This window comes from Morchella importuna, assembly GCF_003444635.1.
Source record: "Morchella importuna strain M04M26 chromosome Unknown Morimp01GS034, whole genome shotgun sequence".
Lineage (NCBI taxonomy): Eukaryota > Fungi > Ascomycota > Pezizomycetes > Pezizales > Morchellaceae > Morchella > Morchella importuna.
The window spans coordinates 457,496-479,682 of record NW_025763431.1 but is presented as its reverse complement, the minus strand read 5'-3'; the positions used below and the strand labels follow the sequence as shown (position 1 = coordinate 479,682).

The 22,187-nt window shown below is 45.7% G+C and overlaps 7 protein-coding genes across 7 annotated transcripts; 4 read left to right on the top strand and 3 right to left on the bottom strand.

Moving 5' to 3' along the window:
* Positions 1–451: 451 nt before the first annotated feature.
* LAJ45_09209 (uncharacterized protein) lies at positions 452–815 on the top strand (the record flags this gene model as incomplete). Its single annotated transcript, XM_046118754.1, has 2 exons — positions 452–641; positions 709–815. 2 exons carry the CDS (start codon positions 452–454, stop codon positions 813–815), a joined length of 297 nt encoding a protein of 98 aa, XP_045968139.1.
* Positions 816–2,418: 1,603 nt separating this feature from the next.
* Positions 2,419–3,521, top strand: LAJ45_09208 (uncharacterized protein; the record flags this gene model as incomplete). Its single annotated transcript, XM_046118753.1, has 5 exons — positions 2,419–2,588; positions 2,664–2,851; positions 2,914–3,065; positions 3,129–3,199; positions 3,257–3,521. 5 exons carry the CDS (start codon positions 2,419–2,421, stop codon positions 3,519–3,521), a joined length of 846 nt encoding a protein of 281 aa, XP_045968138.1.
* Positions 3,522–4,546: 1,025 nt separating this feature from the next.
* Positions 4,547–5,077, top strand: LAJ45_09207 (uncharacterized protein; the record flags this gene model as incomplete). The annotated part of the gene is made up of 1 exon (XM_046118752.1): positions 4,547–5,077. One exon carries the CDS (start codon positions 4,547–4,549, stop codon positions 5,075–5,077), a length of 531 nt encoding a protein of 176 aa, XP_045968137.1.
* A 2,780-nt stretch (positions 5,078–7,857) lies between these two features.
* Positions 7,858–8,903, bottom strand: LAJ45_09206 (uncharacterized protein; the record flags this gene model as incomplete). Its single annotated transcript, XM_046118751.1, has 7 exons — positions 7,858–7,864; positions 8,007–8,108; positions 8,164–8,179; positions 8,227–8,306; positions 8,387–8,586; positions 8,660–8,755; positions 8,814–8,903. The coding sequence occupies 7 exons, from the start codon at positions 8,901–8,903 to the stop codon at positions 7,858–7,860; spliced, it is 591 nt and encodes a 196-aa protein (XP_045968136.1).
* A 355-nt stretch (positions 8,904–9,258) lies between these two features.
* Positions 9,259–10,201, bottom strand: LAJ45_09205 (uncharacterized protein; the record flags this gene model as incomplete). Its single annotated transcript, XM_046118750.1, has 9 exons — positions 9,259–9,390; positions 9,452–9,516; positions 9,577–9,653; positions 9,708–9,800; positions 9,854–9,897; positions 9,955–9,962; positions 10,023–10,036; positions 10,101–10,109; positions 10,185–10,201. 9 exons carry the CDS (start codon positions 10,199–10,201, stop codon positions 9,259–9,261), a joined length of 459 nt encoding a protein of 152 aa, XP_045968135.1.
* Positions 10,202–12,814: 2,613 nt separating this feature from the next.
* Positions 12,815–14,834, top strand: LAJ45_09204 (uncharacterized protein; the record flags this gene model as incomplete). The annotated part of the gene is made up of 5 exons (XM_046118749.1): positions 12,815–12,877; positions 12,930–13,577; positions 13,646–13,857; positions 13,915–14,603; positions 14,662–14,834. The coding sequence occupies 5 exons, from the start codon at positions 12,815–12,817 to the stop codon at positions 14,832–14,834; spliced, it is 1,785 nt and encodes a 594-aa protein (XP_045968134.1).
* A 1,386-nt stretch (positions 14,835–16,220) lies between these two features.
* LAJ45_09203 (uncharacterized protein) lies at positions 16,221–18,436 on the bottom strand (the record flags this gene model as incomplete). The annotated part of the gene is made up of 9 exons (XM_046118748.1): positions 16,221–16,284; positions 16,357–16,501; positions 16,551–17,028; positions 17,093–17,218; positions 17,281–17,416; positions 17,477–17,558; positions 17,620–17,717; positions 17,810–17,946; positions 18,032–18,436. The coding sequence occupies 9 exons, from the start codon at positions 18,434–18,436 to the stop codon at positions 16,221–16,223; spliced, it is 1,671 nt and encodes a 556-aa protein (XP_045968133.1).
* Positions 18,437–22,187: the final 3,751 nt, after the last annotated feature.

Genomic DNA, 22,187 nt, shown 5'->3' with positions numbered 1-22,187 from the left:
GCCGAGTGATTTGTCCCACCGGCACGCGATACCTTAGATTCAACAACACCCCTTTTCAGTATCTGGAAGGTTTGTGCGAATATGAGGCCGGATACTCAACGGTCTCAGTACTGGTAACAGCGGGATACTAACCGTAGCTTCCACGATAGCTTAGACCACCTCAACCGTGTAGAGTGACCAACCACCAAACCTCACAACCGCCACCAGAGCCCCGTGCAGTGGGGGGTAAGCTTGTATCGTAGGTTGAAGCGCTGTAGCTATCATTCTCCCGTAGTCAGATGGGCTAAAATCAATGGGCTTCAGAATTGTATAAATGAGAGCCATTCCCACCCCCAACTACAATCTCCATCCACTCATCCAATTCACTCGCTCTACACACTACACTCACTCACTACCACACTCTTCAACTACTTTCGTTTTTTTATTAAAACAAACCTCCAAATCAATCAAAATGCAGTTCTCTACCATCTTCTCCATTGCCACTCTCGTTGCCGCCGTCGCCGCTGCTCCTTCTTGCAACCCTCCCACCCAGCAGAACGCCTGTGCCGCCCGCACTGACGGCCACAACGTCGCTGCCTGCTGCACTACCATGCACGGTAAAAGCGAGGAGGTCTGCCAGAGCATCCACTCTATCGATCTCGGTATGCCAATCCCTTCTTGAGCTGTCTTGTCTTATTCAAGATTGTATTCTAATATTGATATTTCTAGGTATCTGCGCTGCCGTAGCTGGTGCCGCCACCACTGTCAAGTGCTGCAACGTCAGCAGTGGAGAGCAGAAAGGTCTTGTCAACATCGCCGCCCCTTTGTGTCTTTAAACAGTTTCTCGAATCGATCGATTGGTGGAGGAGAAGAGGGATGGGAGGATTTTAGAAAGGGGAAAGGATGGGGGGTTTGGTAGTAGGATGATGGATCATTGCTAGGGGATGGTTTATATTAGAAAATGTGGAGGAAATAATATTTAATATAATACAAAGGAATTAACTTTGGTTGCTCCTTAACAAACATGTTCCAATTGATGTGCTACTGTGATTGCGATAGTGACTTGAAACATTGGCAGCGCTTTATAGCATTCTAGCCGGTGTTTAGTTCCATTCGAACTCCCTCTCCATTCTTTCGGGATATGATGATAATCATATTAATAGTGGCAGCTCATTGCGAAAACGATTGATTAGACACCTCGAGTGACTCCACATGATTCGCTTTCTCGCCCTCGCAACCGCGACACACCTATCACATACACATCTCAACAAGCAAAGAAAAGAAAACACGAGGAATAAAACTCTCACCAAGATACAATATCGCTGATCAGGGGCAGATCAAACATCAATTCTCATCGACCTACATTACCATAGCATGCAGTTAGAACTCATCATCCCTTGCCCGATTACCGATTGGTCAAGCTGCCGCGCACGGACTGAACGTCTCACCCGCCGTCCACCCGCGATAGGGGTCTTCTGGAACTGTGAACACTCAACGCTCACACGACCAGCGGAATGCGACCTATCGGGTTCATTCTCGGTTAGAATGTGCCGTTCTAACGGCATGCCGACCTCTGAGTCGTTACCTTGCAGTCGACGGAGTGGGTCACCAGACATCACTCGGCCATATATAGGTTGGAGTGTGACAGGACGGCTAGGTGGCGTCGGGATAGAAGGGCAGAGAAACTTAATCTTTGGTAAAAGGGTCTAAATTCTTAATTGATACCATAGACGGATTAGTGGTGGGACCAGGATATAGAAGCACTTTGGCTCTGAAAATACATTGGTGGGGGGGAGAGGGGGCCAGATCAGATAAAGGCCACGGTGGGCTATTTCGGATAACATCTATGTTTCGGAGGCTCGGTCTCTTCTTGTGTCAAGTAATTTGTTTTCTTATCTCAATCCTGGTTAGATAGATCGGTTTTTGTATGGGGTAGACGAAAAAAACGACTACCACTCCGTTTTCTTCCAGGATATATAGTCACTATTTATTTGCGAGTTTTCTTTCTAGAAGTAATTCTTCGCCAGGTCGACTGGTTGAGAACCTATACTCAATATTACCCACCACCTAGATTTAAAGACTCTCTGAAGCTATGTAATAACTGGGCGGCGAGCTTAATTAAGTAGTTGCAAATACCATGCGGACGGTATGCTTGCTCCTTTGTGTCGAGCCAGTGTCATTGCGTATATTAGAATTTCCTGATTTCATAAGAGCTGAACTGAACTCTATATGGAATATGGTGTAATTATTGGATGGGGTTATCCAACATTTTAATTTAGGCAAGGAAGACCGTCGGTATCCTGATCAGGGCCAGGGTCTTTAAGCCGCATCGCCAAGCCTCACATAGTCGCGGGAACTAAAACGTGATACTAAAATTATGACTGCAGCCCACCATACCCATACCCACAAAACCTCACGATCCCACGTCCACCCGCATCAATGGCCTCCCCACCACCCCCCAAGCGCCAGAAGCAGTCCGGCCAGCGGACAGGCCTGCGCGAAAAACACCGCAACAACCAGGAGCGCAAGGAGGAAGCGAAGCTGCCGCAGAAGAAATACTACCGCCAGAGAGCTCATGCGAACCCGTTTTCGGATCACCAGTTGGCCTAGTAAGTTTGATTCTGTGGCCAGTTGAATTGGCGGGAGAGATTGAGGTGCCGGTTCCTAATTGCGTGTTGGGGTAGTCCGTCGAGTCCGAAAGAGATGGTTTGGGCCAACCATTTCCCGAAGTACTTCCCGAGCGCCATAGCCGCGGACGGAGATGCTGAGACCAAGCCGAGTGGGAAGCAAGTCGAGGTTGCGGATATCGGGTGTGGTTTTGGAGGACTGATTGTGTCGCTGGCGCAGAAGCTGCCGGATACTCTAATGTTGGGTATGTATGCCCAAAGAAGTTCAATTCGGCTTGGTAAAGGTTGCCGACTCTTGAGGATATAGGAATGGAAATCAGGACCCAGGTTACGGAGTATGTGGAGGAGCGGATCAAGGCGCTCAGAATACAACATGAGGCCGAAGGCCATTACCAGAACATCAGTGTTCTCAGAGCGAACACGATGAAGTTCCTCCCCAACATCTACGAGAAATTCCAGGTTTGCTATACTCACCCGTGGAGATGTAGGGATACGAAAGAGGAGTCTGACTGTTTGTGATAGCTCAGCAAAATATTTATTTGTTTCCCTGACCCGCACTTCAAGGCGCGCAAGCACAAAGCGCGTATCGTCTCGTATTTACCCCAATTTCGCCGTAAAGTTAGGTACTCTACTAACATGAGCCTTAATAGCCCTACGCTCTGCGCAGAATATGCTTATGTCCTCCGCCCAGGAGGTATTGTCTACACTATCACAGACGTGGAGGATCTACACAAGTGGATGGCTAAGCACTTTGACGACCACCCACTTTTCGACCGCCTAACCGAGGAGGACCTCAAAGACGACGTGTGTGTGGAGGTGATGAGAACAGACACCGAGGAGGGAAAGAAGGTTGAGAGAAATAATGGGAGCAAGTTTGTGGCGTGCTGGAAGAGGAGAGAGGACCCTGAATGGTGATCTGGTGATCATATTAGTGTAGTAATAATTTGTCTGTACTATTCTTTCCTCCCATATTACCTTCCCTTTTTATTCTCATGAACGAGACAACACGAGACGCTATGTGTTACTCACATATTTGTGAGAGCTATGATGTTCGTAGGGCAGATTTTTAGGTTTTTGCGGGGGCTACACAGGGCGCGCTTGGTGCCTTTGTACTTTACTTTACAGCTAGGGGTTGGGAAAACATACTAGTACTGGATTGCTGAACTCAATGGTATGAACTCGTACATCGAGCAAAAAGGACCCGTTCCATAGCATACATGTAGTTTGCTGAATATCTACCTTACTAAGGCCCTAGTAATATCACCAAAACAAGCCTTGCACAATAGTATGAATATCAATCTTATGCACTCGATAAAAGGGTCTGATCGATTCAGTTCCCGATGTTGTGGGGCGATAAGATTGGATGGGGTGAAACCTCGATCAGTGCGCTGTGGTTGTGATATGTAGTTGTTGTAATGGAGGCAAATGGGTCTCAGCCACATTCTGGCAATATCATGAACGGTCACTCGCCCCGTTCTACTGATAAGATAAGATTGATGCGGAACCGCAATGTCCGATGCCAAGAGCACACGATATTTCTGGAAGGTTCGTATCCTGTCAAAGCTTGGAAGCGAGCCGACCCCAGCTTTCGAGAAATGTCTAGAGCTCACTCCGTAGTACGTCACAAGCACCTGATCTTACCAGAGGATTCCACAACTCTCTTTGAGATATGGCCAGGTCGCGCGACCGAGTGAGTGAGAGTGCTTATAAAATATCCCCAATTATCCACCCGATAGAATTCGTATTCAGAACACCGGAACAAAACAAGCAAAGTATCCTGACAACTATCATATCCTATAAAGACTCTACGCGACGTCAATACCTCTCCTCTCTACTTTCAAACAAATTAAAGCCACTCGCCGAAACCTCTAGATAAAATTAACCACAATTCGATACCACACAAACTTTCGTATCTCCAAACCCTACAACCAACCACAAAAATGTCTTTCCAGCCACGCGACTACCAGAACCTCTTCCGCATGCTCGGAGACCCCTCCCTCTACCAGAAATACCAAATCCCCTCAAACACACAACCCACCCACCGCCAACCCACCGGCTTCTCGCCTAACTTCGATGTCTACGAGACTCCGAACGAATATGTCCTCGAGGGAGAGCTTCCCGGACTATGCGACAAGTCAAAGGTTCAGATTGAGTTCACGGATGCGCAAACCTTGCTTGTGCGCGGGCATATTGAGAGGTCGCATGAGCAGGACGCTCAGAGGAGGAAGAGCTTAAAGCCTACCGTTGAGGATGAGGGTGAAGCTACGAAGAAGGAGCTGGCGAGAACCAAGGAGGCGGATAAGACAAAGTATTGGGTGTCCGAGAGAAACGTAGGCGAGTTCCAGAGAAGCTTCTCATTCCCTGGCGCGGTCGATCTAGATTTGGTGAAGGCCAGTCTGGAGCACGGAATCTTGAAGATTGTAGTCCCTAAGAAGGTCCAGGCGGGATCTAGGAAGATTGAGATTTCGTAGTGTGGTTGATGGATACCCTATGGGTTCTTTTAATTGATTGGGCTTGTTTTGTTCGAATTGGTTTTTTTTATTTTTAGCTTTGGTGGTTTTGGGATTCTGGGCTTGATTGCTGGTTTTATTGGGGGGGTTTTCCTTTTTTGTTCTGGTTCGGAGTGGGTTCTATTGTTCTCTCGAGGGTGTTAGCTACTTGGCCACGTCTTTTTCTTTGCTCTATGGATGTTACTCAGTTGATTTGCTATTCCCAATCAATCAAATCCAATTTCTATTACAAAATCTCTCAGTCCTATAGTGAATTCTGACCAATCGATAAAGGTTCGAGAAGAAATGCCTATCTTCAATCGGATATCCAGAATACCCGAGTGAGATCCCATGCGTGTATACGCCTTTGCGCGCACGACAACGCCAATTAAAGCTTCAACCAACACATACCGGTATAGTATATCTAAATGATAGCTAACTTATTAATTTTTTGCAAGAACCTAAGGATATCATTCTGTCAGGATATCACTACCTAATAGCCCATAGTGAAATGTTGGGACCGGCAAGTGTCATCTTTATAAGAATATCACTATATCGAGCATCACTATAACGAGAGTCGACTGTACTTACATCCATAATGGAGGCCTGCCCACCCGGATCTACGCACGGGCTGAAAGCCCACATAAAACTCAACTCTCCAATCTATCTGGATACAGGTCGTGTCGTTAATCAAAGATACCGCAACTTAAGACCGGTATCTACAAGTAGGGTAGACTTGCAATTTGCCAATCCCTGGAATAGCGAATCTGTTAGCAGAATGCCACACAGAGACGTAGATTCCCATATATAGCAGCCAATGTGGACCTTTATCTTGTTTAGGCCCGGGGGGATCAATCTTTTCCCCAGCTGCCATGGCCGGGTTCGATCAGCACAGCTGGTCTTCCACGATCACTCGGGGCAGGCAAAAGGTGCCGAACAATGCAGGTCTTTCGTCCACCAATGGGTGCGCGTGCTAGGCATGAGTTACTGCAAAAAAAAAAAAAAAAAGCCCAGAGGCAAAAGGTTAGAGTGTCCCGTACTTTGCCCCTGCCCCGAGTAAGAGAGCCCTCAAGTTTGAGAGTCCGGGCGCGAGACCGCTGCTTTGCAAAGACAGGCTACACATAGACCCCATCTGACTGGATACCGCAAACTACTATTGGCATATAGTTTGTATCATATACCAGACCCTGGCTGTTCTTTTGATCGTGTTCTGGCCCAGCCAAGAAGTCCAACTATGTGAGAGTCCTAGATCCTTGCCATGCGCACCTGCGCCAATAAATGTCGGGTTCAATAGCTACAGTTAAGGATGCGAACCACGTGCGTGTGCCGACCCCGTTGCATGTTAATCAGTAATGGGTTCTCCAGGAGTTGTCCCATTACTTCTGCCATCTGGTCGCGCCATTGATTTCTGGCCGGTATCAAGAGTGCAGCTAAGAGCGGGTGGTAGAGAGGCGGCCGTGGAAGGCTTATCCGAGGGCGGCAATTGTAGTTGCTGAGCAGTATGCAGCCGAGTGACAGATTGTGACTGTCCAATAGAGACTATACCGGATCCAGACAGCCTAAAATGGATTGGTCAGGGATTAGCTATGTTCGCCTATTTTCCCAATTTGAGGGAACAAATGAGAAATTGAGGAAAGGTTTTGTAGTGTAATGGATAGCACACGGGATTTTGATTCCCGTAATCTGGGTTCGATCCCCAGCAAGACCTGGAACCAAAGTTTATGATGTTAAAAACAACCCGTGGCGTCGGGAATTCTTTTTGCTGCTGATGGATATTTCCAGTTCAGCTGGACAGCTCGAATTAGATCCGGCTTGAACTCATGAGGCGAATTTGCTCATTCTCTTTGGCATGAGCTGGTAAGCGAGTGATCGAGCGTGATTGGCTGTTTAGGTAGATTAGAGCGTGTTTCAATACTTTATCGATCAAAGATGTAGCTTTATTACTGAATACCTCCATACCAAAATCTATTTCGTTAGAAATAAACGATACACATAATAGCGCCAAGACAATATAATTTTCAAAGACAGAGTAACTGCACGCGTGTGTGGGGATTAATTTTCCAACAAAAACAATCACGCTTCAAAATTTGGTTCAGTTATATCAAGGGCAATATGACTGGTTAGAGGGCATATAACAGCAGTTTCAATTACGTGCCTCCAATTATCACGAGGCTAACACATTCGTTTGAAAATTAAATCAAAAAACATTTAATCAAAAACGTGCTTTATGCCACCATTTGTTTTAGAATATTTGTATGTACGGGTAGCTGTTAATGAGTCATGGTGTTTGATTTGTTACTGGATTTCTTCAACGTTTTGAAGGATCTCATTAACGCTTAGCTTTCCTGGTGTTCATATGCCACATGGAGCTTAAACTTGGAGGGTTAGTACTGATGGGAGTCCCGATATGAATGGTAACATTCTTTAGGGTTAATGATTATACAAACCCTCTGTCCGTTTGTTGGATCACTCCGTTTGTTTTTTACGGTTTATTATTATGTTTTTGCTAGTCCTAAGAGGTAAGTATCATAGACCATGCTCCCCCCGCCTCGCAAGATATATAGATCTTCATAATCCCCTCCCGATATGTTGAGTGATAAGAGCTGACCAAATAAAATAATTTAATTTTAAAGCCGAATAGCCATGATCCAGCGAGAGCAGAGGCCCCGGAAGTTTACAGTTTAAGGCGTCGGCATTATTTTAAAGCTCAAGGTGAGTAAGGTTAGGATCCCCCCTAGTGATGGAGATTTAAAACTAGTCAACTAAATCCTAAAGGACATTAACATCTTCAGATTATTGAAAGACCATCCGATCTATTTTCATCCTTTAGTTTTACCGTATCTTACAAGAGAGAAGACCCCAAACCCTATTTTTATTTACACCCGGAAAAAGAAACCATGCAACCACGAACGAAAATGTGTATAGACCCCCATTTATGAAGCTGCTGAGGAGAGATAATTTCTGGACAAAAGAAATGAGTGCAGAAGAGATATATATATATGTTAAAAATGTCCTTGAAATAGCGTCAGGTCAGGTTATATTACCAAAGAAGGAGATATCATACTTACCAATCGATTAGTCCATCTTCATGTAGTAATCGATGGCAGCACTGAACGCCGCAAAACCCGCACATCCGAAAGCCGCAGCTTGGGGCCCCGCTTTCACTCCGAGTGCACCTCCGGTAACACACCCAGCAGCCACACTGTTGTACCTTCAGTCCCGAAAAATGAACCGTTAGTATTCGTCGAACTCAAATAGCCTCATACCAAAAATAGGTTCGAAGAGACTCACATATCGTTCTTGGCTCGGAACCCTTCGATGCAGCATTCCGAACCTGCATACATTGCTCCCACAAGTCCAAAACCCTTCGCACTAGAATATGACCTCTGGCCCATATCCTTGAATCCTCGTCTTAACTGTTCCTTCAGCGGCAGGTCTGCCAGTGATTTTGCACCAGGTAGGCCGCCGGTCATGGGTGTGTCGTAGGACATCTATAACATGAAATTCCTCGATCTCAGTATTGTAATGGAATGGCTAATTAAGGGACAGATTGAGGGTTCGTACACTGGCCATAAACAGCCCGAAAACCCCTCCAAGAGCAAATCCGGCCCCTCCAGAGATGACAGTCTTGATTGGACAAGATTCCAACCCAGCTTGCATCTATGAATTCCCATGTTAGCTTCGGTAATCTGGAAATGGTGGGCGACGAAATGCGCACCATTTTGATCATCTGTTGCTGCTGCTCATCAGCAGACATCTCGCCGCCATTTGCGCCCCCTCGAGTACCTGGATATCCGCCGAAGTTCATAGCTTAGGTTCTTGTATCTGCGCCGGATTGAAGGTCCTAGGGTAGTTTGTTGGAGGCGGCTTAAAATTCGTGGCAGACGTCAAGAAAAAGTTTTGCCAAGACATAGATCTTCATGCATATATCACGTGGTTATTCATAGTGGCATCAGACAGAATAACTGGTTTTAAGTTGGGAGAAATAGTTTTAAGTTGGGAGAAATAGTTTTAAGTTGGGAGAAATAGTTTTGGCTTGGTTTACTTGGATATTTTTATTTTTCACATAAGGACTCGGAGAAAACGCTATCTGAACGCAAAATATGACTATATTTTGGAATGCGCAATTCTAAGCTAGTACTCTACGGAGGAAATACGAGCATCTATTTCTCGTAGATCCAGGTGTGCTGGGACTGCTTGTAGGAGACAAGGTCCTCCTTGGAGAACCAGAGAGCAATCTCCTTCTGGGCAGACTCAACGGAGTCAGATCCGTGGCAGACGTTCCTGCCAACATCCTGTATCGCGATATGGTCAGCTTGCTGAATCAAAAATTCAATATCGACTGGGAAAGCTTACAATGGCGTAGTCACCACGAATGGTTCCGGGAGCGGAGGCCAAGGGGTTGGTGGCACCGAGGATGACTATAAAATTGCGTTCTTAGTTGACAATCATTGAGTCTATGCTTAGGGTTAAATTCTTACCACGTCCGGTCTTGACGACCTCACGACCCTCCCAAACCATGGCGCAGATGGGGCCAGAGTTCATGTAGGTGATCAATCTAAATAATATATCAGCTCAAGATCCAAGTGAACAACATACTATAGAAACTCACCCAGGGAAGAAAGGCTTATCAGACAAGTCGGCATAGTGGGCCTCAAGGTGCTCCTTGCCGGGGGTGACAAGTTTGATGGCAGCGAGCTTGAATCTATAAAGGATTAGAAAAATATAATTGTTTAAGGGTATCTGGGAGAAACTCACCCCCTGGCCTCAAAACGAGTGATGATGGAGCCAATGAGTCCACGCTATATAAACGATTAGTTCCACCTTACTCGCTGAATTTGTGATAAAAAACTGCATACCTGGACACCTGTAAAAAGAGTAATCGTCAGTTACCAGCAGAAAAATCGTCAGAATAGTTCGAACATACCGTCGGGCTTGATGCTATTATCAAAATGGAGAAGTTAATATCATTTTATCTTTACGCAATTGAAATCCAGGGACTTACGCGATGAAACTATGATCATATGAACGTCAGCTTTATTAAATAGAAGAGTAATTAAACAAGAAGAGTTTGAAATGGGAATCATACGTCTGCTCAGAAGTCATTTTGATGGAATTGAGGTGGATAGAGGATTGAGTTGTTGATTCTGGTGAGAGATGGAGAAGTCGAGGGAGAGGGGGGAATAAAAAGGGTCCTAGTCAACGTGCTAGCGCGGGGCAAACTGGCGAATGGCTGCCCCTCTTTCCTATCTGGGTGAGTTTACGGGGCTTTCCCCGCCTTCATAATTCTACTGCTTTTGGCCTTACAGCGGGTTACCAGAACAGGATTGTTTTACTCCAGTCTTGCATATCGCTTTCACGTGGGTTTCTTGGCTGCAAGGATCTCACGCGGAACAAATCTATGGTACAAGATCTTAATCGTATTTCGGGATTTCTTTTTTCCACTTCCTTCCATTTTGTATCATAAGTCGCACCCGCCTCATATGAAGAGCCTCATGTTGGTACGTCTTTTAGGTTACATAGATTAACAGAGCTACATGTAGTCACATCCACGGTTTGAGATATCGATTGGTTAAGCTGCGTATATATATTTCACAAGCTGGACAGATAGTTATAACTATCCTGATAAAGTATACTCACTTCGAAAAGGAGGTAAAAATACCTTTAGTTCTTAGTCATAATGCGTATGTCTTACATAGGTGCATACATACATGTACAGTCGCACATCGCTATGTCGTTAGCGCGTTCGAGGAGCTCAGTCCGTACGAGATAGCAAATATACGAGACAGCGAATAATAATTCCCAAGCTAACAAGGGTATGGAATCAAAAAATCATTTTTGAATGGAATTCCATGCTGAATCTATCTAAATAACTGGAATTCGAACAGGTACCTAATTAGAGATAGATACAGGTATCAGTTGTTAAAATGTCCTGAAATTTATATAAAGGTTATTGAGAGGTTTAACTCCTATAGATAAGATGGAGCGATCCTCTGAGCCTACTCTGAGCCTATGTACCGGGGGTTAAGGGTAAGTACTGAGAACCCCATTTTGGGATGTAAGGGCCAGCGGGCGTCTGCTATTGGTCGATTCAAAAAAAAGGACACTTGGCGGCCAAGAGATTATTTGAGTTGTGTGTGTTGCAGCTTTTGCAATGCAACCTCCATCCCCTCTTTTCCACTGATGCTCTTTCTGAACTCCACGAAAAACATGTTTGAAAGTTTAAGATTGCTATTAAGGTGATGGCCAGAGCAAGGGCTATCATTTGGTTATTTTTTTGTATTTTTAGGGAAATATTTAGATTTTTGAGTGAGTATATATGAAGTGTCTTCGTACTTTTTTCCCCCATACAAATTTTAGGGCCAAGACCAAAATTCATTGGCTTTTTGGTTGCCATGGGCGGTTCCCATACAAAATCCAAGGCGTCTCGGTATTTAAGGTGAACCCCCGGTACAGAGCAGTGAATCTTTCTTAAGCTCACTCCTCTATTAGAATAGCTCACTCCTCTATTAGAATAGCTGCTCCCCCAACCCCCGCTATAACTGCTGCCAAGACCTAAAAATCCGAGATAGCAAATATTATTTGTATGGAGACAGGGGGTATCTGTTCTCAATTTTCCATACCATCCGAAAAGTGCCAAAATACGAGATAGCAAATAGATTTTGGTGTGGAAAACAAGTAGCAGGCCAATTCGTACGAGACAGCGAGAGATCCGGGATATCGAGATACGACATAGCGAGGTGCGACTGTATATGTGCCCTAGGGTGCCTGAGGTATCATGTAGCACGGGATCGACTCAATCTAAACAGTCACGAATTATCAGCGTCAGCTTCCGCTTCATCTTAAGGTCTCCAGCCTCTGTCGCGGTTGTGCATAAATTCTATTGTGCAATTGTTCTAAAGCTTTTAATTCCCGCAGCTCATGATACCCACTAACAATATGTGCTGTGTCTTAACACTAGAAATATGAGATGGTTTACTCGACGTGAGGCTTGGGATCCAACAATAAAATATTGCTCCTTGTCGAAAAGTTTATCATGATGAAAACAACATGTAGGTATGTTGAGGCTAAAGTAATCTTTCTAGCTGCAGCTGTCGGAGCATTTACTACGTTCAACCTGACGGCCCGTCAGTTCCGGAAGCGAACCCCGGAAATTTAGAAAATCATCCTAAAGGCTAGAAACCAGGCTTAGTTGACGAGAATCCCCGTTATGGGTTTCCCCGGACCCCAGTACTGGCCTTGCATACAACCGCTCCAACGGATATTACTGGTCAATCAGAAGTATTATGAACTTTGGCTTATATCCCGGGGGTACGGAAGCAGGAGCTCGAGTGCGAGTGTCTGTATCGGGAGATTCGCGGTCAACGATCCACCTTCCAAAAGATGATTGCTTTCTCTCCTTTATGGGTTTGACTCAGGCTACCATTGAAATAAAATTCAGATTTGAATGCACGATAGTGGGTATTTCGTTGAGAATATGACCAAACTATATTGCAAGGCAAATGGCCAGGCTTTTCCATTTACCCCCCCCCGGATTGAACCTGTAAACCTGAGGAATAACGGGGGCGGGGGAATGATGAAATATTTAAGGAGAGACAATTCCCCTCCTCTGATCTATCGTTGAGCAGGAAAGCCCCGAGCCTTGCACTCCGAGGGCCAGAGCAATCTCCCGAGTTACTAGGAATTCTTATAGTGTCAACTTGACAATTGGTATCCAATATGCTTCGGTACGCAGTTTTAACTTTGCCAGTTCTGGCATTGGGAGGAAATGCCACCCCGTTGGTAGGTCGTGATTTGCCTCAGACTATGATGTACAAAATTAACTCTGGCGCAGGAAGCCGGGCACCCTATTCTTGAAAGAACAGCTGCTACTAAGACTGTTTCTTTCAACGCTTCTGCGGGGACTACCTACCTCCCCAACAATGACTACTCCAACGAGAGATTAGGCTTTCTCTGGAACCAGGTTGGCCCAGTTGCAACCCACTCGGTTGTTACTGCTACCGTAGAACCTACACCAGAGCCCTCATACGTTGGACCAGACTCGTTATTCCACCCTCTTTTAGCAAGCAGCAATCCCGAGATAGCCAATGCCAAACTTCCTGCGAACTTCGCATGGGGTCTTAGTTCTTCTGCATACCAGATCGAAGGTGCTGCCAAAGATGAGGGCCGTGGACCTTCCATCTGGGATTTGCTCTCACATCGTGTCCCCGGACAGGTTGTTGACGATACAAACGGCGATATCCTCGGCCAGCATTATTATCTCTATAAGCAAGATTTTGCACGGCTACAGAAACTTGGTACCCCGTGGTTCTCGCCCAGTATCTCATGGCCCCGTATTTTCCCTTTTGGCTCTGGGCCAATCAACGAGGCGGGATTGAAACATTATGATGATGTTATTGCAGAGTTGGTCAAGCTCGGAATCAAGCCTGCCCTCTCTTTGTTCCATTGGGATACCCCGTTGGCGTTGTTCAACGAGTATGGTGTAGGTCTCCGTGAAATTACTTGAGCGAGTGACATTTTATGATCTGAATTCTAATCTGTGGATTTTAGGGTTGGACCAACCCAAAGATTATCGACGATTATGTGAACTACGCAAAGTTCATCATTTCTCGTTACGATGAGCATGTTCCGGTCTGGTTCACTATAAATGAACCCCAATATTGTAACTGGCAATACTCATACTACCCTGCTGGAGAGTACTATCCCTCGTACGGTATTGGCCCTGGAGCAAAGGCTCGTTGGCTATGCGGCCACCACACGTTGTAAGTTACAGGCACATTCAATCCTTGAAACAAATTGTACTAATTGGTGGTGAATAGACTTGCCCACGCAAAGGTCGCTAAATGGTACAAGGAAGAATTTAAGGGCAAGGGCCGCATCACCTTCAAGAACTCCGGAAACTACTTTGAAGCAAACTCAACCAGCACTGAAGATGCTGCTGCCGTCTCTCGTGCCTATGACTTTGTTCTCGGTTGGTTTGGTGGTCCATGGACAGACGGAGACTACCCCCAGTCCCTCAAAGACACTCTAGGGGACCTTCTTCCCACGTTCACTGAAAAAGAGAAGAAGCTCATCAAGGGCTCTTGCGACTTCTACGCTATTGACGCCTACACTGGATACTACGTCGGTGCTATTAATGATGTTCAGGCATGTGCTACCAATAGCTCTGCAGGCGGTTGGCCTGAGTGTGTATCGCAGTCATCCGTCACCCCAGACGGGTTCGGCGTAGGTCCCTCTGGAGATCTTGGTGTAACATGGCTTAAAAGCACGCCCGGAGGTATCAGGAGTTTCTTGAAGACTATTACAAAAGACCTGTTCCCAGCGGTTCCAGATATCATGGTCACTGAGTTTGGCTTTGCAGAGCCGTTTGAGAGCGAGTATACCAACATTCAGGATGCCACATGGGACCTAAGACGGGCGGATTATATCCAGGGATATCTTGATAACATTCTCCTTGCCGCTACTGAGGATAAGGTTAACGTTACCGGTGCCTTTATCTGGTCGATCTGTAAGTACTTAGCTTTTATTTGCAGATGATATTTATTGTGGCTAACATATGTCTTTAGTCGATAATTTTGAGTGGGGCTCTGGAGCTGCGGTCCGCTTCGGTGTTCAGTACCTCAACTATACTTCTCTTGAGCGAACTCCCAAGGCGTCTTTGTTCCAAACTCTTAACTGGTTCAAGACCCATGGTGGCGAGTTTGTTGGCAGTGATGTTAATGCGACTCTGGGTAGGTAATCTGCAGAGAGATACTTAATCTAGTTATAATGTAATCTAGAGTTTGTAATGTTGTGGTGTTCTATGACCTACTTATCCTGCGATGCTGCCATCAAACTATAATGTTTTGTGAATCCAGAAATTAACCGAGATTAAGAGTAACTTACTCATAATATATCGTTCTTGCAAGGTGTCTACCTAGCCCGGGGCTTAAAATTAATAGTACACATCAGCCTTGGATATATGTGCCGCGCTGCATTTCAGCCTTTAAATCCTGTCATAAATATAATGTTTTGGTTGATATATACATTCATAGAAAGGAAAAGTTAGTGGGGAAGTGTATAAATGATATTACGCCCTGTGCGGTCAAACTAGTGGGTGAGATGAAATAACTTACATGTAGAGTACATGTATGGATAATGGTGCTAATCGATCATTTCCACATTCAAGCTTGAAGTTTGTTGATAATAACCGGAGTCAGTCGGTATCCCAGCTGCAGAATTATGGAATTTTGAAAGAGGATAGATCAGATGATACGGCGAGATTCTCTAAGTATAATTAACCGAGTAAAGAATAAATGGACGAATGCTTTCTATTGAGCTCTTTAGGTTTTGTAGCGGGGCATCTACTGCACCTATAAAGGTGTTAGCCTCGACATAATGGTCTTTTCCTCGGAGCAACCACTGTAAAACTAACTGAACACAGCGGCCGGATCGTGAATTGGGAAGACTTTTGCAGCACTTGTACATCGGGTTATGTTAGTTTTAATGAGTAACCATATTGTTATCCTTCTAAGTCTATGTCTGTATGTAAATTATATATGGATGTATATCGCGCGCGTTTCTGGGCAGAGGAATATAAATTCAAGCGGGAAAGGTGGGCATGGGCGGCAATGCATTTTGGAGATTGTAAACAACTCATAACGGGGTCCTAATGAACACCCGTACGTAGTAAACAACTCTAATCATCCTGATCCCGATAGTAGTAGAAGCCACCTCACAAGAGCCAATAAGATAAATAGTACAGATGAGGATGACATGGAAAGAGAACAATAAAGATGAGGATTTTTATCCACACCCCACTCCTGATCGCCATCATGAGTGTATATTTCCAGTTCAATTTAACCCCACCACCTGAACCCCGTATAGCACCCAGGAACCAACCCCATTGCCCCATTGCCTAATACCTAAACCCTGAATGACAGACCGTAGAAAAAGGAAGAAAAATACAATAATAAAAATCTGTATACAAGCGCAGGAAGAACTGCAGCCATGACAAACCCACGTAAAATCACAAATAAACACCCATTGTAGTAAACTACCGCATTTCGATAATAAAAACTATTTCAGTTAAAGGGGTCGTGTGGTTATCAGGGATAAGATTAGGACTGAAGCCATGCTTCCTAATCTATTGACCAAAGGCCTCGGCAACACCTTTCATTTTGCCTTTGTGTTGGGGCGCTTTAGACCATCTAGTTTATCCTTGTAAGTCTAGGTTTCAAGAGGTAAACTTATAGGCGAGGAGTAAAGTTAAATGTACTTACATTCGCACTTTGTGGTCGTCACCTGCAGATGCAAACATATGTGGGTTTGCTGGGTTCCACGCAACACAATTTACGATGCCCGAGTGCCCAGGTAGAGTCTCAACCAGTGTTCCGTTCTCTTTGTGCCAAATATATACCATCGCGTCTAGAAATTATTAGTAACGGAAGACGAAGCGTCTAAGTGGGAAACGAACCTTCACTGCCAGAAACTACGAAGTTTTCGTCTGCTCCTCCAAAACAACTTCGTATCATGAATTCCTTCTGCTTCTGCCCAGAGAATTTCCGTACAACTTCGGCTGTCGCGAGATCCATCAAATGTACCTCCTGCAAGCCAGTCCCCATGTTCATGAGAATGTACCGCGAGTCCTTGCTGACAGATATGCATGTGAGTTCCGAAACCATCTGAATTTCGTACTCTTTCTCTCTTGTTACGAAGTTATAGACATGCAACTTCTTTTGCGTGCAGATGGCGGCTAACCGTCGCCCGTTAGGCGTTATTACCAAATCATATACTCTAGACCCCGTCCACCGGTACACCTCTTTCCCCTCTAGGTCCCAAACTATCATTTCCCGGTCTACGCTACCAGTTACGAATGTCTGCCCGTCTGGTGCCCAGGCACAACAGCTCACCCAGTCCGAGTGGCCTGATGATGTCCAGATGCATTCACCAGTCTGAAAAGATAAGTATATTAACAAAAGTCCGTGATATAACACCGGTAGAAGAGAGGAAGCTTACTCTAGTATCCCATAACTTTGCTTTTGAATCGGTGGAGCAGCTCAACAAGCGCGTATCATCCGGTGACCACTGAACACAAGTCACATGATTCGTGTGTTCCCGTAATATATGTATGTATTCAAAAGTCTACCCCATGAACCAATTTTAGTATATATTTCCCAAACTTAAGACATGCTACCAGTACTCACCTCAAGATCCCAAATAATTACTGTGTTATCTTTACTTCCAGTCGCCAGCTTTGTCCCATCATTCGAGAACTGCACAAACCATACCTCATCATCGTGATCTTTAAGGATGTGTATAGTCGATAGTGGGAATTGATTTCTATCGCAAATGTGATCTGAATATAACGATGGTGAATTGGCTGTGTTGTGATAAAGGCACCTGGAAATCTGGGTTTGTTTGACTTGGTGTAGTAGGGAGGCGAGACGATGTTCAGGAATCATTACAGAAGGCGAAATTGATCCTACAAGAGTAGTGTAAGTTGGTGAACCTTTTCTTCCTAAAGTCCTTAGAAAAAAACGTACGGGATAGCTCTGAGAGAAGATGTTGCCGGGATAGTCCTGCAGCCCCGTCCCACCCAGCTTGCGTTTTGAGATCTTCGGCGTCTATGCACATCATCAAACTATGCATCCAGCACCCTAGTCAATACACACGTAACACTAACACATAATGCAACTTTCTACATCCAATGGATAGCTGTAGCCAAATGCTTACCTTGATAGTGAGTGTAGCTTGTCTACACTTTGATTCAGTGGCGTAAGTTCTGTTCTGAGAACTTGCAAAGCTTTTGATACATCTCTAGCCTCCAGCAGTTCAAGAAACTTCTGTTCCCTCAAGTAAAACAACAAAGCCTATCAAATTTCCAGTTAGCACTGGCAATACATCGTGGTCGGATGAACCCATAGATTCCCACCAAGCCAAACCAAACAGGCTCACATTTACGTCATGATTGCTGTCAATTTCCAATCCAAAGAGCAAGACCTCCGCCTTTGTCCATTCCCCCTTTAATACAGCATTACGAAAGTCCGAGACCTCCTGTGACTCCAATGTGTACTCGCTCTCCTCTTCTAATACTCTCGCAGCCCGGTGGTACCCCAAATCTACCAGCGACTGAATAGCAATCCTGGTTATCTCCTCCCGGTCATGGCCAAAATAGCTCGGTTTCGGTGTAGGCGGGGCCAGCATGGTAAATGAGGAAGAATTTGACTCGCCGTCGTGCTTTGAGGATCCATTGCGAACTGAAGTGCTGCGGTTGCCATTCACCTCAACCGACCTAAAAGGCGACGTAGCCCCGTTGCCCGAAGCACCTTGAGAGCTAACAGTATTGTTCTCAATTCTCATGTTTCTGTTGGCGTCGCTGCCGGTAAGATTAGGTGGGGTAGCCGTCTCACTGCCTGGGCTATACGCGGACGTCCGTCTGCGTTTCCTGGCGGGATGTTCGTTGCCTCCTTGCTGGGGTGACCTCTGCTGCGAAGTGATGGCAGTAGAGGTGGTACCTGATTGCGGGGCTTGCTGTCCAAGGATTGAGGACCTCGGACGCCTATCTGTGGAGGATTGGCCTTGATCGGTTTGAGATGTTTCGCTTTCACTTTCTTCGGAGGATGAAAGAGCTCCGTGAGATCTTCTTGTTGCCAGGACGACGATGATATAGGTGGTCTGGCGGATAGTCGATTACTGCCAACACTTCACACCTCGAGAACCAAGTCTTGAGATGAAAGGGTGCAGTGGATGACGACCGCTAAACCGGTTCAAGGGGTAAAGAAAGAAAAAAAAAGAAACGACAGGGTGGTTAGCCGGAGAAAGGCAGTGGCACCGCGAGATACGTCGTGGGGTTGTTGAATGTAATCTTAATTATATCTACTATCAAGATGAAGAGCAAATCAAGTGAGCTGTCAGAACAAAGCCCAACCAGGTGAGTCGAAGGATCGCTTTGACAGACTTCTAGAACCAACCTTTGACGTCTACGCGAGATTTTTAGTTGGGGGACGGCGGAGAGGCTGCAGGGGCAATGCGAACGTAGTTGAAGGGGGGCAAATGTGAGGTTCCGAGTAAATCAGGGTGGTAAATGGCGAATAAGGTTGTTAATGACCAAACGTGAGAAGGAGTGCGTCGTTGTCAAAGTTATGTATGCGAAATGATCCAACACACGCTATCAACGTGTAAACTAGGCCTGCAAGGTGCTAAAAGACGAAACGAGATGTAGGCAGGTCAGGAACCAGGGGATGGACGATCGATTTGTCTGGGAAGAAGAAGTAAGCAGCGAGTCAAGAGGGAGCTAGAGCTGAGATAGTTATTGAGAAGCAGGCTATGGAGTGGACAGCTTTTGAATATAGGAGGACAAAGGGCAGAAATAATGAGGGCAAGTTGAAGTTCTGAAGAGAGGGGGAGTGGGGAGTGGGGAGTGGGGGGGAGAGAATAGGTGGTTTGAAGAGGAAGAGGACGGATGAGGAAGGGTTTTGAGGTCTTGTCTCGTCTACTACCACATATATGTAGATACTGGCACGCACCCGGGCCTTCCTGGGATATTCACGCAATAAGAGAGTATCAGATACTATCTAATCCATCTAAGCACCAGATTCGGGAACAAACGAAGTGGTGGGCCCCAGGCTGCATTTTGTACCTCCAATCAGCAAAAATCTTTGGCTTTTAAAGCGCATGTCGATAAGCTATTCGCTGTGAACTCCAGGATGACGCTCTGGTTAGCTGTTTACTGTCTGTGCATGGCACCTATCGCCTTTACTCCCCTCTCTATAGAAATGTAATTGGCGATAAAAACAGACTATGAAGCTTCAAATTCTCGGCTGTATGTACCATACACTTTTCAACGGCGCGGCTGTATCGCTATCGCGAGGACCCTCTCCAACTCCTTCCGGCAATCAATCATGCACCCGAGCACGACCGATAGCATTACCACATGCCCCGTGACCCCGTAACCAACATCACATTCCCGTTATGTAACTTGGTGATGGTCTGTCCAGCCTCTTTATAGTTCCCCAGCTCACTGGTGCTTGGCTCCCCAAACAGAATTAACAGCCCTCGGCCCTGTGCCCTGGATTGCTCCTTGAAGCTCAATACATGCGGCTCCGTGAATGCACTGATCTGTGCTTTTAGCTCCTTTGCCGGTTAACGTCACCTCTCCTCTTATCTTATCGCTACTTTTTTTTTTACATCGTGACACTTTCCTTCAGTGTCTGCTAATTTACGAGTATAAATCTGGAAGTTAACTACGAGACGGTGGAAAGCAAGGGCCGGCACTGGCCTAACAATGGAATCAATAGCAAGGTGTTAGATATGCCCATACAGCTTACAGACTACTAACGTCATAAATACCTCAGAGAAAGAAGGGTCTCATCCGCCAGGATGAAATGGAAATGATAATTTGTCTCTTACCCGTCCTGCGTCTTGGCAGGGCTTCCGACGGTTCAAGCACCTACATGCATGTAATTCCAATCATTGACCCAAGGTAATAGGTAAAACTCCACCACCCATTACATGTAAATTCATATAAATTCACCCCCATTCCGGTTGACATAATGAGACAAATGAGCCCTGGAAAGGTCTTCAGGGAATTAAAGTTTCTCAAAACCACATAATGACCTTGAACCCATCATTACCACTAAGATTGGGTGGTTAAGTACTAAATGTGTAGTTCGGGCATTAGCTTGTAGTAGTACTGATTAGACTTTTCCTGTTTGTCGACTAAGTCTATTGAAGTTCTGTTTTGAATGTTTTGCTTTCACTCAGCTTCAATCGTTGCTTTTGTTTCATTCCTTGATCAGGTCAGGGCGGCCTGTCTGGCTTTACAATGATATTTATTGCCATTGTCACTAGGGTAAAACCAGTAGTCCAACCCACTACCCCCCTCATGGTATGCGGTTGTTGAGGGTAGCCAAGTTGTGAAGACGCTGCGGCCAACCAATGGCCCAACTCAGCGAAGGCATTGATAATTATAATCCGTGGACCCTAACCAGCTCGGTGAGCAGCTTGCTGCTCGTAGGGGGTGGGTACGAGACTACAACCAATCGACTAAAAGTCTCAGGCCGGGCAGTCAACTCTCTTCGCCATCAACACAAGCCGCATCTCGCCAATATCCCACGCTGGCCTGCTTATCAGATCAAGCAGGCCCTTCTCCACGTACATCCAGGCTACTTATATAGCCGGCACCCAGAACTCTGAATCGAGTCTACCACCTAGCATTTTTTTACCAAAACTCAACTTGCCTTGAGATTGGGCTACAGCTATCACGGGATCAGTTCTCCCTCTTAACATCCAAGAATGCATGTTGTCAGGCATCCCATTCAAGGTGTATGTTCCTTAGCTGGCGGGTAGCTCGTTAGCTCGACACACCGTACTAGCAAGCGAGCGTTTCTGGGTGAGAAGCATTCACTTTGTAGGGTAGGTCATCGCTGGAACTTTCACGGAACCCTACCCAAAGCCGTTTACCCGATAGAGTACGTTTACAGAGCAGGCCGAAGTAGCTTCTCGAAAGATCTCCGACCCCCTATGGATCTAGTAGCTCTGGCAGGTACTTTGAAACATAAGGGTGCTTGGGTTTGCCGATGGATCAGAGCCGTTGAATATGGGGTGGATTGTGCTACCAACCACAAAGTGGTGTTGTAAGAGGGCTTCTTCTAACCGAGTGATAGCTCATGCAAGTACACACAGCCCACCTAGTCTAAGCAGATCTTCTCTGAATTCAAGGTGAATGGCTTACAGGAAAACATTGGAGTAATAAAAAAAAAACTATATTCAGCATCCAGCCAGGTTGGGGTACATATTCCACAACCAAAACCGAATAATACACAAAAGCAAAAAAGAAGAAGATACATGATGATCGGCCGCGATATAGACACTCCCGCGAGATCTGTCTGCCGTAGATAAAATGTATAGTAAGCACATGGACACAATGCTACAACCTAATCTCTGTCAGTATACACAATCCAAAGATCCCTACAAAATGACTTTCCACGTTGGCCCTGCGCCTGCAAAGTTGTCAGGCCCATCTGGGCCGCGCCGTCGAAGCCACCCTCCACCCCTTACCAATTCGCGACTCCGCAGCCGCCGTTAATTCATAACTCATCGCAATAAAATC